Source organism: Salminus brasiliensis, chromosome 9 (assembly GCF_030463535.1).
Source record: "Salminus brasiliensis chromosome 9, fSalBra1.hap2, whole genome shotgun sequence".
Classification (NCBI taxonomy): Eukaryota; Metazoa; Chordata; class Actinopteri; order Characiformes; family Bryconidae; genus Salminus; species Salminus brasiliensis.
The window spans coordinates 39,676,011-39,692,203 of NC_132886.1; the positions used below are offsets into that span (position 1 = coordinate 39,676,011).

The following is a 16,193-nucleotide window of genomic DNA, read 5'->3' on the forward strand; positions in this document are numbered from 1 at the left end:
AAATAGCGCACCGCAGAACGGCGCTGTCAGACACCGCTGAGGAGCGGAGGAGAGGCAGAGACCAGAGACCAGAGACCAGAACCGGTTAGAAGAGACGATAAACAGACATGAAGTGGCTGTGAAAGGACTTGAGGACTTTTTGGACGTTTGAAAAGAAGCAAAGTGGTCGAAAATGGCCTCGGCTTCGGTCCGGCAGCCCTCAGAGTCGACGGAGTTTACGGTGGAGGCGGTGGAGAGGGTAGGCTGAGTATAGCTAGCTCGTTAGCTACAGCTCCGTTAAGCCTGGCTTGATGTTTTGACTGTATGTCAGTTAGCTATAATATTTTGCTTTAATATGCGAAGAAATTGCTAATTAAGGTCCAGAAATCCAAAATCCGCTCCGGGATTTTGTTCCAACTGCCTGGGCAGCTCTGCTGCAGCTTGGCTGCAGCAGAGCTGCCCAGGCAGTTGGAACAAAATCCCGGAGCGGATTGTGGATTTCCCGGAGCGGATTGTCAACGTTAAAGCTGTAAAATGAAAGTTTTGAGCAACTGCAGAATAAAATTAACACCTAAAATTAGGTAAAAGTGATAAAACAATAACTATACCCTCACTACATATTAGGAGAGTTGCATATTTGCCTATAAATCTCTAAATATTAACAATAGAAAGTCCACAAGTCTCCATGTTTTAGTGGTACCTCAAGAAATTATGCCCTCAACAAAGGTCCCAGTACAAGAGGCAACTCAGGGTGTGCAGCTGAGGTCATTATAGGAGACCAGGGGGGTAGAAAGGTAACTTGATACCCCAAGTAAGCTGTGCCATACTAATAATAACTGCTAGCATGTGCAGTTTGGGTGGCACACCACCTCCCCACCCTTCCACCCTTCAATTGTGTCCTCCAGCAGTGGTATGGAGGGCTTTGGACCACCCTATCAGAATAGCTCAGTGTTGTTGACACAGTGCCACTGAAATGCTGTATGGCCGTGGTCTTGACTGACTGGTGTAATCTTACCCAGGCTCTGCAGCAGCTGTACTATGATCCAGACATGGCCCAGAAAAACGTGGCCCAGAAGTGGCTGAGCCAGGCCCAGGCGTCGCCGCAAGCCTGGCACTTCTGCTGGGCACTGCTTAGCCCGGATAAGGTGGGTACTGAGTGTCAGTCGTCAGCCGTCAGTGATGAGTGAACCGTGATGTTCCAAAAATGGATGTATTCAAGGCACCGTATGCGATCGATCTTGGATGAGGCCGGAAACCGGTCAGCTAACGCTGTGGTCTCTCGCAGGTTCCTGAGATTCAGTTCTTCGGGGCCAGTACGCTGCACACCAAAATCACCCGCCACTGGACGGACCTCCCTGCTGACCAGCACGAGTCTCTGCGCTCCCAGCTCATCGCTCAGGTTGGCTGTTTCTCCTGCGGGCCCCGAATGGTTCTGACCCGGCTCTGCGTGGCCCTGGCCTCTCTGATCCTCCACACTCTGCTGGACAGTTGGAGCACCGCCGTCCCGGACCTCCTGAGAGCGTTCCAGGACAGCGAGGGATCCGTGGAGGTGGACGGCCGGCGCCAGGCACTGTTGGAGGTTCTGGCGGTTCTCCCAGAGGAGCTCCAGACCAGGAAGCTGCCTGCCGAGCGCCGAGCTCAGCTACAGAGCGCTTTGGGTCGAGAGTGGAGCTCTCTGTGCCCTCTGCTCCGGCAGATACTGCGGAGGGAGGGTTCAGCAGGACAGGTAAACACTCGGAAAGGCTCTGAACTTGCCCAAGCATGGTAGAACATGGACGAGCATGTGTTTGTGTTTGTTGCCGCCACGCCTGCAGGTGAAGGAACGCGTGCTGAGGTGCCTTTCGTCCTGGCTGGCTCTGGACGTGGATCTGGGTGAAAGCGAAGGCCTTCTGCAGGACAGCTTCACGCTCCTGAAGGAGCCGGAGCTCTTTGACACGGCTGTGGAGACGATCGTCAGCGCCATCTCACAGTGCGACTGCCAGAGGTGAGGTGGACTGGGACTGGTCCACAATTTCTACAAAAATAAATCCAGGCTGGAAGTTTTCTGAAGAGAAATGTCTCCTTAAAATTGACAAAGGTTTTGGGACACCTGCTCATTCCTGTTAATGTGTGTGTATGCAGGTTTGTTGACAGTCTGCTGAAGATGTTGCCGCAGGTGTTGGATCTTCAGGAGCCTCTGAAGAAGGCAGTTCAAGACAGAGACATGGAGACGTCTCACGGAATCTGCCGTATCGCGGTGGCACTTGGGGAAACTCACTGCAGGTGACACACAACGGCCTCTGTTTTTCCACTGTAGGGCCAAAGGGTTACTAAGGTCCCGTTAGGCCAGTTACAGCCTCACTTTTCTATTTGCTGGACTGGGAAGTGCTAGCACTGCTTCTTGTTATAACAGTGCGACAGCTTCGTCCTTCACCCTTGTGCTACAGCTGCAAGCCAATCAGGGGCTCCCTACACCATCCAGCCCTCAAACAGTTCTGTGGCCTCAAGTACGGTTAGATAACCGTGCTGAGAAAACTGGACCTAGGGTTTTGTGCAGAAGAGTGTCAGTGTGGAAAAGCCAAGATTTGCATAGTCTAGAATCTAGAAACTTCCCCTATCTCTACACTGCTGAGGGAGGCAGAGACACCCCCCCCCTACCACCACCACCTCAAATATCATCAATACTCCAAGCTGTGTTTGGTGTCTAAAGTGTGCCTCTTTAGTGTTGTGCTGGAGTTACGAGGCTCATGTGTCTCCCCCTGGGTGTACTTGCATGTGGATATTATGACACAGTAATAAAAACGTAAGGATTACATAAATAATACTTTAATAATTAATTAATTTAATTAATATATCAATATATAATATTTATATTAGATTGGACTTCAAATACTTCATACACTCTCTCTCTGTCCCTCTCAGGACATTTCTGCAGCAGGTGGACCAGTGGCAGGGTTTCCAGGCTCTAGTGAATATGATTCTGTCCTGCACTGGGATGCCTGGACACTACCCTGTGGATGAAGCCTCCAGCACCCTCACACTCACGTTCTGGTACACGCTGCAGGTATGACCCAAACCCCAGCTGAGCGGCACAGGCCTTATGCTAATGCTGTCAGTCAGTAGACACCCTGTGAGTACCTGAGAGTCACACCTCAATAAACTACATTAAACGATTCAAACCCATAGAAAATCCCATCCCAAATGAAATACACTACATGGACAAAAGTATTGGGACACTTGCTCATTTCTTGTTTCTTCCGGAATCGAGACACCAAAATGATCACCACCCCACCTCAGTATAGGATGGTGCACCGTCATTTCAGTTCCGCTGCTTCACAGCTCAATGCATAAGGCAGCATGGTGTTGATAGGTTCATGGTTCACGGTTATCTGCTCCAGAGAGTCCTATTCTACTGCAAGTACTTCTCCACAGGGACCAGACGAGCAGCGTCTGTGTCAGCCGATGGGTGCAACTTGCAACTGGGTGCAAAGTGGCTGAATGCATTCCTAAGAAGGGGTGTCCACAAACATGTGGACATGTAGTGTAGCTCAGTTCCACTGGAATTCCCTGCTGAGCGGAAACCTTCCCTTACAGGACGACATCCTGTCTCTGGACACGGAGAAGCAGACGCTGTACCTGCAGGTTTACAGGCCACTCTACTTCCAGCTGGTGGAGGTGCTGCTGCATAAGGCCCGTTTTCCCAGTGACCAGGATTACGCCTCGTGGTCCGCTGACGACAAGGAGCAGTTCAGAACCTACAGGTAATCATCGTGGCGTTTACCTCTACGCCTCATTTTAGCAGATCGAGTTAAAGAGTGGCCGTTCTTTTTGAAGGTCCGCTGAGCATTCTGGCCACCCGTTCACCTGCATTCTCTAGACACCTTGTTTATCGGGTTGCAGAGTTGACATCTCCGACACTCTCATGTACGTGTATGAGCTGCTGGGCCCGGAGCTGCTGCGTAACCTGTATGATAAACTCGGCGTCCTGCTGACAGACTCGACACACTCGTCCTCGTGGCAGGTCAGTGCTTTACACACCCGTGTTCTTTACGGTGGCTGAGGCTGGACGGCAGATGAGCTTACCAGCTTCGCTTCAGCAGGTCTTTTTTAAAATTCTAGAAAAATTATAAAAAGGCAAAAATGTATGAGTACTGTAACATGACTGAAAATGACGGGGAAATGTTTGTTCTTCGTTCTGTCGCTTCCTCTCCCCACCATCTCCCTCTGCCTAATGGAGGATATAGAGGCTCTGCTGTTTGGCTTCCAGTCCATAGCCGAGACCGTGGACGTCAGTTACTCAGATGTCATTCCTGGTCTGATCGGCCTGATCCCCCTCATCAGCGCTTCCAACATTCACCTGGCAGAAACCATCATGCTCACTATAGGTACGGAATAACATCTAGAACGGCCTTCCGAGATGGGCTTAATACGCTATATGGACAAAAGTATTGGGACACCTGCTTATTCATTGCTTCTGAAATCGAGGGCATTAAAAAAGAGCCTTGGAGTAACTGTCTTTAGAGAAGAAGGCTTTTTACTAGATTTTGGAGGAGCATTGCTGGAGGGTGTTGGATGGGAATCACCACCCCACCTTATCCATCCCCAACTCATCCCAAAAGTAATGGTTGGAGCACAAACCGTCATTCCAGAGAACACAACTCCACTGCTCCACGGCCCTGGAACTGCTGGGGCACTTTATAGCCCTGTTGCCCATGCCTGGCAGGGTGCCAAAAGGTTCACTCTAGACGGTCCTATTCTATTGGCTAGAGCGCTTCCCTACAAGTACTAGACAAGCTGTGTGTGTGTGTACATTAGCACATCTGTGTCAGCAATGTGTGCACCTTAAAGTAGCTGAATGCATTCATTTGAAGGGGTGTCCACAAACATTTGGACATCTAGTGTGTATTACACAATACTGCTAATGTGAATGAATGACAGCCTCACAGGCTCACACTTTTGTAGGGTCGCTGGCGGAGTGGCTGGCTGATCACCCCGTCATGCTGTCCGGGGCTCTGCGTCTGGTCCTCCAGGCTCTGTCCAACGCCGACCTCTCAGTGGCCACGGTGTCCACCCTGAAGAGGATCTGCCGCGAGTGCCGCCACAATCTGCGGCCGCACTCCAATGACGTCCTGACCGCTTCCCAGGTACGGAAAACGTACTTCTAGCTCAGGGAAAACAGCAGGAATTCATTCACACTTTCATGGCGCTGATGTTCCTGCCTGTGGCCTTTTCCTCTTACAGGAGGTGCTGGTCAAGCAGATCCATAAGGTAAGACCGGGACCCCTCTGATCCACACAGCACATGGACGACTGTAGGTCAGTCTGAACAGCGAGTCACCACTGTGGTTAAAATGTATTATTAAATTAGCTCATTATTAGCATTATTAGCATTAGCCTCCACTCAGAACCTCAACTCCTTTATTTACCTTCTGAGAGCGTCCACACTGCTGCTGCAGCCGGCTGGGGATTATATCTGTTAGTGGCGCCTCTGTTAGTGTACAGCAGTTAGTGGATTAAAACAGCCGATACCCGATCAATTAAAAAATTCTTGAATCGACCCCAAATCAAATTCACTGGAGCGGATGGAGACATCCCTACACTTTTCTATTGTATTATTTTTAAGCTTGTTTTTTTTTTTTATATTCTTTTATTGGTATTTTATTGCATTATTTTTCTAAATAAAATATTTCATTTATTTATTTATTTATTTTTGGTCCCAATTTTGTTCTGCAAATTAACCCACCTATTCGTAGCTAGCACTAGCAATGCTTCCGACACTAGGAGGGTAAGGACTTAACACACGTCTCCTCCGAAACACGCAAAGCAAGCTGAGCAGCCGACAAACTCGGAGGAAAGTACTGGCCAACATCACTTCAAGAGTGATGGGAGAGAGCGCCATCTACCTACTTGGAGGGAACACGGCCAGTTGTGCTCTTTCAGATGTCGGATGCTGATGGCACAGCGGCACTCAAAGCCCTTATGAATTAGCCCTTATTTTTTCAACTCAACTAAAGAACGATGATGTAGTGTGTTAGGATGTGTCTTCAGTCTTAGGTTTACTCCTTGTCTCTTACTCTCAGTTTTGGTATTACAGAGCACTCAGAGCCTGTGGCTGATGCAGGCTCTGGGCTATCTGCTGTCGTCTCTGCCTGAAGAGGAGATTCTGGGGAAGCTCCTCTCTCTGCTGTCGCCACATATCCAGCAGCTGGAGAGACTAGCCAATGAGGCAGTAAGCACGCCTTTCGGCAAGAGCATTGATCTTACATCATTGAGCGCATTGATCTTACATCACTTGAGTGTAATGAAATAAAATATTTGAGATGAACCTGAGCATAGATAAGCCCTCAGACTGGTGGTTCTCAGTGGTTCTAGTCCTAAAGCAGCACATTTCTGTTGGGAGTTTTTTTAAACTAGGGACGTCCCAATCAGTTTATTTTGCCCCCTGATCCAATCTGAGTCTCGTAATGCTGAGCATCAGCCGATACCATGCAGATCTGATCTTTGTGTGTTTATAAATAATATAAATAATCCAGCCCCACCAGGTGCTGATTAATCTGATCAGTAAAATCCCTTTATTTTCAGTCTCAGTTTCTATAATCAGACTTTCTGGACTGATTGATTTAGTTTAGTCGAGACTTTTCTTAAAATCACTGTTTTATAGTGTTTAATATCTGATAATCCAGTCTGACTCTCCTCTCTGACCAATCAGCTCCCAGCTCCTTTAATACACTGCAGTCTAATCACTGGCACACACTCTGGATTGTGAGTTAACCTCTGTTATTTATGTCTCTGTGTATTTTCTCCTGGACCAAGCCCAGTCCGGCTAGCAAACTCTCCACTGTTCACATCCTGGGCCTCATCTCCAGCATCTTCTCCACTCTAGACCTGAACACGCAAAGAGAAGGACAGGAGGACACCAGGGCTGCCCGCTCTCAGTCTCACACCAACCCGGTGAGCCAAAGCAACCACTGTACACACATTTGGTCCTCAGCTGATCTCTACCGTGTGCCCAAGAACTTGTACTTGTTGTTTTCTGTGTTAGGTTGTAGTCGTGCTACAGCAAGTTTTCCCTCTCATCCAGACCCTTCTGAGTAAGTGGCTGAAGGAGGCCGAGGTGGTGACGGTAAGTGTGTGTAGTTGCTGACCATCCACTTTTCATAGTACTTTGTGCTTCAGCTCTCTGGGTTTGGTTATTTCACTTGGTCTTTGGAACAGTGAACTGCAGCTCAAATGATGCCATACTCACCATATCCAGAGTTTCATGATATTTCTTGATGAGTCACCAAATAGTGCAATAATGCCGACCACAGTAAAGGGGGATCTGATAAACTTGGGCTGAAGTTCCGGGGGGCTTCAGCTGATGAGAGCATGAGTTTGGAAGAGAAGAGGGAGGAGCTGGGGTGGCGACAGGGGGTGAATTCTCACCACGAGAAGATCAATGAGGACGAGCCATAATGATGGAGAGGAGGAGTTCGGGTGTGGTCCTTCTCTGCTAATTTGAAGATATATTTTTGTGTGAGAGTGAAGATATGCACGGCTTATTAAATATGTATATATATATTGTTTATTTGTTCACAGGCCGCCTGTGCTGTTTTTGAGAAATCCCTGAAGACCCTCATTCGTGATTTTGCTCCCCTTGTTGCTCAGCTCTGCGAGCTGATTGGTCAGTTGTTCAGCTCTTACCCACAAGCCTGTGCTTTGGACCTCACACGACAGGTGACATCATCCATCCATCTATCTGTCTATCTGTCCGTCCATCTACTCTTCTATCTGTCCGTCCATCCGTCTATCTTTCTACTCTTCTAGCTGTCTGTCTGTCTCTGTCTATCTATCTACCTGTCTTCTCTCCTGATCCTAGCTGGTCCATGTATTTGCCTGTGAGAAGGAACATTTCCCACCAATCACTGCCCTTCTAGAACTCGTCACAACCATCACCATGGCAATTTTTCAGCACGGTAAGGCATCACTGAGCACTTCTACACCCTTAATATTAAACACTTATAGTACGCTATATGGACAAAAGTATTGGGACACCTGCTCGGTCTAGGGTATTATACAGAGTTTCTCCTGCTTTCGTTGGAGTAACTGTGATCTCTACTGTCCAGGCAAGAAGGCCTTGTACTAGATTTTGGAAGAGCACTGCTGTGAGGATTTGATTGCATTCACCGACATGAGCATTAGTGAGGTCAGGATGTTGGATGATGGCCAACAAGCGTAAGAATCTGAGACACAGATTAGACGGCTGAATCAGAACATCAGGGTGGGATGTGTCCGGTATGCAGTGTTCAGTACCTGCTAAAAGTGCTCCAGGGAAGGACAACCAACGATGGGCGTGCTAATGGAGGTCCCACCTCACGACTGTGGTGCCATCCAAGAATCCCAGTGTTCTGATTGGATATAAAGTCAACATATTCAGATTTTATGCAGATGATGGTGTGACTTTTATACTATGAGAGTACATATTGTATATAACACAATATATACAATATGTGTATGTATATGTATATAACACAATATGGGATATACAGTACTTGTAACCCAGGTTCTTGCCAATGCACAGCCCTAGTATACACATCAGCAGTTGTCTCATGTAAGACTTTTCTGGATATTTGAGGTTGGTTGCTCTGTTTTTTCTTTTCTATCAACTGTAAATGAGTGAAAACGCTGTTGCAGGCGCCCGGGATCATCCTGATGTGGCGGATTCGTTCATGCAGCTTCACACACAGGTTAGACTGTATGTTACTTGCCTCTGAAGGAGCTGCTGATTTCTCTCGACTCTTCTAGCTCTACTTCTGTACAAAGACTCTTCTTTGTTGCAGGTTTTGAAAAGGAAGCCAGACCTGTACCTTTCAGAGGGTCTTGATATAAAAGTGGTTTTCTACTGTGGTGAGCATTTCCAGCATCCATTCAGCAACACGGTTCAGGTCAACAGAGGGTTTTGCTACATTACATTAAATCTCTGCCTCTTTTCGTCTCCACAGGGATTTTATCGTTCAAATTCCCAGAGACGCCTACTGTGAAGTCCACATGTGTGTTATTTGTAAGTCACTTTCTGTGAAACCAAAGATTTTCTCAATCTACGTTCTAGGGCTGCAACAAACGACTATTTTGAAAGTCATATAATCTATTTTTTGACTTTATTGTATTTTAAATTAGCTTGAGGTTGTTTTATATATTTGCTAACTATCAACAAAGACAATACAGATGAATGACTTTTTAAAAAATAGTGTTTTAATGAGCTTTCCTGCAATAATAAGATATATACAAATATAAATCCTCCATTTCCTGTCCAAGACAGACAGACATTCCTGTCCAATACGCGCCTCACGTGCGTCGCGAACCGTTCCTAGCCAGCGCGAGAAACACGCGCGATGACGTCACCAACTCGTCGACTGTGAAATTCGTCGATTTTAGTCGATGAAGTCGATGAAGTCGATTAGTCGTTGCAGTTCTTCTTCATTCGTGGGTTTTACTTTTCATTTGGGCTCGTGTTGCACACTGCTCAGTAAGGAAAGTAGCTGTTGGCTGTCCTTAGAAGTCACTAGATGTCGCTAAATGAGGTCATCTCATTTGCATAATTGTATAAATATATTATACGTACATATATTTGATTAAAATAACTTTTTCTGTTGATTTGTACTCAAAATAACTTTAATGCTTTGTCTAGACCCACATTACATAAATATTTTTACATAAATTACATAAATCAGTTTTCTCCTGTGTTGTTAAATGTTAACATATCAAATTTAATCAAAAGACTGATCTGGGGGGTGGAACTGCTACTCCACACTCAACCCTCCTCCTTTATCTGGGCTTGGGACTGACAAAGTGACCTCAAAGGAGACACTTTGGCCGAGTAACTTAGGTTTTTTTTTTTTATTATTAAATAATTATTTAATTAATTATGTATTTATTTATTAGTGTTGAGGTGAGTGAGAGACTGAACCTGTGTAAGTTTTCGTGTCACTCTGAAGACTGCATGAATATTTACATCCTGCTCTGTAAATAATGGGCGGGGTCAGTGGCAGTGTGGATGTGGAGTGGTGTGGGTCTGCTCTGACTGTGAGGCCGAACACTGTGAGTGTTGTGGGACGGGGCTTGCGGCAGCCCCCGCTGCTGAGGACAGTACCTGAAGAACATGTGGGTTCACCTCAGAGTCAGAAAAGTCGCCAGATTTGTCGCTAGTTGCTTTAAAAAAAATAAAAAATAATAAAAAAAGTTGCTAGATATGGTGACAAAGTGGCTAAGTTGGCAACGCCGCTCCCCGTCTCTAAGCTTTAGGTTTTAATTCTAACTCTCTCTCTCTCTCTCTTTCTGTGTGCTCAGACAGAGCTGATCTCCCACTGCGAGGACGTGCCGGCGGTGAGGGAAGTGCTACAGGACGATGGTCTTCTTCTGCTCCAGACCCTGCTGGAGGTCAGATCTGCCAGCTACAGCTGATCACACTCACCATCTAGCAACTGCACCGAAATTACCAGTTCAGGAGGAGATCAGGGCCCGGTCTTCCAAAAGCATTGTTGCTTTAAGATCATCTTATCTGGAAGTGAGAGAGTGTTCAACGCGATGCTCGCTCAACCATTTAAGGATAAATAATCCTCGTTCTAAGAAGCGTTTGGGGAAACTCGGCTCAGTTACGTAAATGACTGAGAATCATCAGTAACCTATCAGCTACAGTAAGGGCTGGGTTTCCCAAAAGCAGTTTGGCACAAAGAGGATCGCTGAATGATACCGGACACCCTCTCAGAATCGGTTAAGATGATCCTAATTCTAAGGTGCTTTTGGGAAAATTGGGGTGAGTTTAGAAAGTGAAGAATTATTAGTCCAGTGAAAGGATCAAGACTGGGTTTCTCAAAAGCATTGCACCATACTGTCGTAGAACCATAGTGCTTCTGGGAAACGTGGCCCAGTGGACCCTTTTCACATTTTTCGGATTCTTACTCCAGTTTGCAGGTCATTTCCGGTATTTTCCAGTTGTGGTTCCGAAGTACCTAAAAATCTTTTTAAAAAATAATAAATAAAAATAAATTACATATAAAAAAATATATATTTTTTTCTTCCTCAATTTGGGTCAACAATTACCCAACCCATACATATCTAACTCATATCATATTACCTAACCCCTATCACATTTGACACCCCATACGCTGGGAGGGTGACGACCGCCACATACCTTCTCCGACACGTTTGCATCCAGCCATCAGCTTTTTTATCACCAGGCAATCAGTGCACTCCGAGGAAAGCGGCATGTAGTCGCTCAGAGTCTTCAAACACAGACTGAAGACCCTCCTCTTCAAAGTACTTAGTACTTAATGTGCAGAGTGTATTGTTGAGTACTGTGGTCTCGGAACTGACTTCTGTATTTGGTCGTATCTAAGCTTAGAGGGATCTTCTGGATTCTAGCCAACATAAACTAGCTAAGGGTATTTTCTGAGTAAACCGTGAAGCTCGTTTGTAAGATGCTCTGGAGAAGAGCGTCTGCTAAATGCTGTGAATGTATGGGATTCGAACTAGCTGCATGCAGTTTCATGGTTTCTAAAGATGCTATGTACTAGGCTATAATGTTCGCTGATGCTGAATTCTGTGCTTGAAATATGCTTCAAGTCCCTGCTGGAGACTCTAGATGCGAATGTAACGGCTCATTTCCTAGCAAATGAGGTGCACAGCTCTATCTACACCCCCACACTTCTTCACTTAACACTTGTTCACCCTGTTCTCCTCTTTGGCCAGGCTATTGGGGGTCAGTCCCACGGACTACTGGAGCACCTGTCTGAGGTGTTGTTCTCCGTGAGCCGTTACTGCCCTAGCCTGCTGTCGCTCCAGCTCAGAGACGCCCTGCAGCCCACCGGGTTCCCCAGCGCCCTCCTCACCCCGGAGCAGAAAGAGCACTTCTGCCAGCAGGTCCTCAGGTGATTGCCCGATAATAGGGCTGCGCCACTCGGGGGCCTACTAGAAAACAACTCTACGTGGTTTATTGGTGCTAGTTGGTGGAAAACTGGCGACCATCGTTGATGCAGTGTCCTACAGATACTCTTAAAAGCCCCCTGAGCACTCTGCATTTATATGCAGCCTTTGTGAAGTCCCAAAAGATGCAGGAAAAAGTGCCAGTACACCGAAGTTAAATTGGACTCATGTTCATCCTAGGTGCGTCTATTCGGTCGGGCAGGTGTAAATATGTTAATCGCACTCAGATCCGGACCTAAACAACCACAGTAAAACCCGTGTCAGGAGGTAGGTGGTCTCGGTCTGGTCCCAAATCACCTCTGGAGCGGTTCGTTTGTGGCGAGACCGTGATCTGACCTCGATCCGACCCAACGATCAGGTGTACTCTCAGCAAATTTATGCTTAACGGCTGCTGTAGTCAGGTGTTAACCTGCTATACTGCCCGGATGTCGTCTCTGCTGCTGCTCCATGTTAAACTGTCCAGAACAAAAGCCCTGTGTTTACTTTCTTGCTCCTGCCCCAGACAGGTCTGACCAATCATCAGCGAGAACTCGTTAACTGAAATTGCCCCCAGGACCCTGTTCACACCTGTTCACTTCCTGTGACTAGTATCTGGATTTTAGCCACATGCATTTATTGGGTATCCAAATGCATCTCTGGTAGATCTGACTGAAATCTGATCACTGTGTGGGACGGAATATGCAAATTCGCTGGTTGTGCTGCAGTTATTACTGGTGTTTAACCGTGTCTAGACCTGCAGTTTGATGTGGCTCAGCCTGATCCAGATATAATCCTGATACCCAAGGTGCATCAAGTGACAAGGTGTAAACGGGGTCCCCTGGTTTCATCATGGTGTTAGCAGTGCTGATCTGCAGCTTGTCCAGTTAGTTGTGTCTTGGAAGACTTGAGGACACAGTTGACCAGAGATTGATTGGATCATTGATGCACCATTAACAACCTTATTCAGCTTGTTTATTCAACTCTTTAGGGAACAACTGAGCAAGTGGAAGATGAGGGACGCCGTGAAGGAGTTTTCTCTACGGTGTCAGGGCCTGCCAGGAGCAGAATACGCTGCCAGTTACTGAACCGAGCCCAGTGAGGACACTGGATACGGGATGGGAGGCCCAAAGGAGGAGAGGAGCGACGATGCACATTCAGACTAAACTTGCACTGTCCTGAATTGGTGTAAGCAGGATAGGGGTGATTTTTAAAAAGTGTGTTTTTAAGAGTGTTTTTGTTTGTTTGACTAATTTTATACCGACTAGAATTGCCCAAGCTCGATTTACTCACACTGACGCACTCCTGTTTACTATCCACAGTTTCAGAATAAACAGAAAACCATAATGAAGTACCTTAAATATATACACGTTATTTGGACAAAAGTATTGGGACACCTGCTCAATTATTGTTTCTTCTGAAATCAGGGGTATAAAAAAAAAAGAGAGAGTTGATCCTGCTTTTGTTGGAGTAACTGTCTCTACTGTCCAGGGAGGAAGGATTTCTGCTAGATTTTGAAGGAGCATTGCTGTGAGGATTTGACTACATTCAGCCACAAGAGTGTTAGCAAAGTCAGGATGTTGGATGATCGATCATCACCCCACCTCAACCTAAAGGTACTGGAAAGAGCATCATTGTTCTCCCACTGCTCCATAGCTCAATGCTGGGGGGGGGGTTTCTCCCCCTCTAGCCTATGCCTGGTATTATTAGGCATAGTGCCAATCCTATTCTATTGGCAGTACTTCTCTATAGGGACTAGACACGCTGTTGCTAGCACTGGGGTGTGTGGTTTGAAGGGGTGGGTTAAATAAATAAACAGACCCTTATCTCATAAACTACTCACAGGGACGCTGCAGTAGTGTGTTTATTTCATAGGGTTATCTGTCCGGTAACACGATCTCCATTTCATCTGCACATAGAAAATACTGAACATATCGTAGCGCAACAGCCTTGTTCCAGCTGGCATATAGCTTAAATCTTCTCTCTCTCTCTCTACTCATCTCCCAGAACTCCACATCCTTTTAATATCAATAATATTAAAGACAGGAGCTTAACGTAAACAGGGACTCACTCGGGGGGAGGGGTGTGGCTTAAACGAAAGACATTGCTTTAGGAAGGGTGGGAAGAGACAGAACCACCCCTGGTAGAAAAGAAGGACAAAGGGAAGGAGGGAAGTGTTGGGTTCTCTTGCTCGCGCTCTCTCTCTCTCGCTCGCTCTCTCACTCGGCAGAAGGTTCTGGACAATGTGCTGAATGGACAGTGCCTTGTGCTCCACTGCCCACCTTCATTACCGTATCCTGGTGAACAGGTTCAGCACTGACTTGGATTCCTGAGGAAGAAATTAGCAAAGAGGAAACGTTACTCCAGCCTGTCTGTCACATGATCATAATCCAGAACATTTGGATTTGTAACATAAGTAATACCCAGAATTAATGTACAATACAAAAATAAGAAAAGACAGACAAGCCTAGTTTTGCTGGACCGCCATTGGCTGCATGGAGTCGTCAATGACATTTCAACTACGGGGTTTTTTAGGGACCTTGCCTGCCCTCAGAGACTAAAGATGTAGGCCCAGTGCCCAGGACCTAGGACCTCATCAACATGGCTCGTGACTAACATCACAGTAGCGATGCTGGGCAAGGCCGGCAGTCACCGTGGTAGCGACGTTAATACTGTGATAGTAAGCTAACGGAGTGGTAGTGATGCCGGACGAGGCCGGCGGATGCCGCGCTGCTAATGCTGTGGTAGTGACGTTGGATCAACATTCTTTTGCTAAGGACTTTGACACACACTTCAATACCACTGTATGTCCTCGCACCACTTCCCTTAGCTCACCTAAAACTACAGCTCCTCTCAGCAGCTCAGATACTTGTTAGCTTTGCAGCTAAATGGAGTCCTCCATAAAGTGAAAAATGTCTCTTCTGGACAAACAAGAGGCAGTCCTTGCACATTCATGGTTCAACGAGGTCCATCACTCAGCCAGTCAGTCAGCGAAATTCCCTTCTCTAGGCCGGCCTGCTAGGCGGTCCGCCAAATATCCAAAATGCCTCATTGTATACATGTCTCAATGAATTCATACTGAATATGATTATTAATAACAAAACTTTTGAACTGGGCTGTAGTGTGTGTGTGTGTGTGTGCATATTAAAGGATAAAAAAGGATAAAAAATATTGGACCTTGGTGCATCGTGTTTTGCTGAAGACGTTCCAGAACCTCAACGTTTCGTCTCCTGCGCCCGTCACTATGGCCTCACCATCTGGAGACACGGCCTGCAGAACAAAAAGAAAAAAAAAATAGCAAACGGTGACCTCAAGACTGAAACCTCCTAAAAAACTAAAACTGGTCAATTAAATGCAAATCAAAGATCAAACTTCCATGTCAATTATAAAATATTTAAAAAGCTAAATAAATGACAGAAGCTCTGAGTTTCACACTGAATCTGTCAGATCCTTCTGCCAAAAAGTAGCTCCACAGCTGTTGAGTAATTGCTGGACAACTGTAGCAGTTCCTTAGCCTGCCTTGACATCAGAGAGGATGGTTGGAAGTGACCAAGCTCAGCTCAGCCTTTTCAGTTCAGTAGCCACTGCCCACACCTTGGCACCCCTGCCCGGCTGTTTTCCACTGAAACTGCAGTTCTACTGTAAACAAGCCCTGCTGTCATCACCAATATCAGCACGGTCAGAGCGCTTCTCAGCCAATCAGACAGAGAGCCACCAACCTGCTTTTATGAATGAAGTCATGTTAGGAAATCAACAGCTCTCACCAGGTAGAGGACACGGTAGGAGTGTCCAGTCAGCTTGGCCACCTGTGTGAGCGAGGGATACTTCCACACCAGGATCTGATTCTGCGAGTAGCCGTGTGTGCTGACCTGGACAAAGGAAAAACCCAAAAAAGTCCATGTAAACTTCAACACAGTCAGGGTAGACCTCTCGGTGGGAGATCGCCGACTGCTAGTCGTGCCTCTGGACATTTTGCCCAGTTGACAGACTTTGAAAGGGGACATGATCAGACTTAGAGAGGCAGGATGCTAGTTTTGACCAGACAGACCATCAGATCGGACCACCAGACAGACAAGAGGATGGTGTGGTGTGCCGCAGGATGCCTCCATGCTCTACTGTATCTCATCCTGCATCCAGGCTAGAGATGAGCTGAATGTCGTATTAATTAGGGTTCTAGATTGATCGTAAAAGAACAGCGCACTGTTGGTTCGTGCCTCTTCACACTGCAGTATCTGTCCTTCACGACCACCGTATTTATACTGTATGTGATGTGTGCGCTGAGGTGCGGGAGGGTCTTCT

General features: G+C 46.6%; 2 protein-coding genes across 3 annotated transcripts in view; one reads left to right on the forward strand and one right to left on the reverse strand.

The window, feature by feature from the left end:
• ipo13a (importin 13a) lies at positions 1–13,729 on the forward strand. Its single transcript, XM_072688387.1, has 22 exons — positions 1–238; positions 999–1,124; positions 1,265–1,705; positions 1,794–1,963; positions 2,101–2,241; positions 2,881–3,022; positions 3,553–3,719; positions 3,859–3,979; positions 4,196–4,343; positions 4,921–5,102; positions 5,200–5,226; positions 6,052–6,186; positions 6,771–6,908; positions 7,000–7,080; positions 7,536–7,673; positions 7,816–7,912; positions 8,631–8,683; positions 8,777–8,843; positions 8,939–8,997; positions 10,284–10,373; positions 11,685–11,863; positions 12,886–13,729. Exons 1-22 carry the CDS (start codon positions 173–175, stop codon positions 12,980–12,982), a joined length of 2,865 nt encoding a protein of 954 aa, XP_072544488.1. The 5' UTR covers positions 1–172; the 3' UTR covers positions 12,983–13,729.
• Positions 13,718–16,193, reverse strand: part of fzr1b (fizzy/cell division cycle 20 related 1b) — a 12,880-nt gene continuing 10,404 nt past the window's right edge. For both annotated transcript variants that reach the window (XM_072688391.1, XM_072688392.1), the window contains exons 13-15: positions 15,659–15,763; positions 15,072–15,164; positions 13,718–14,223 (exon numbers count right to left, since the gene is read on the reverse strand). In XM_072688391.1, the coding sequence (XP_072544492.1) occupies positions 14,182–14,223; positions 15,072–15,164; positions 15,659–15,763 (240 nt within the window). In that variant the 3' untranslated portion in view covers positions 13,718–14,181. The remainder of the gene's footprint in view (positions 14,224–15,071; positions 15,165–15,658; positions 15,764–16,193) is intronic.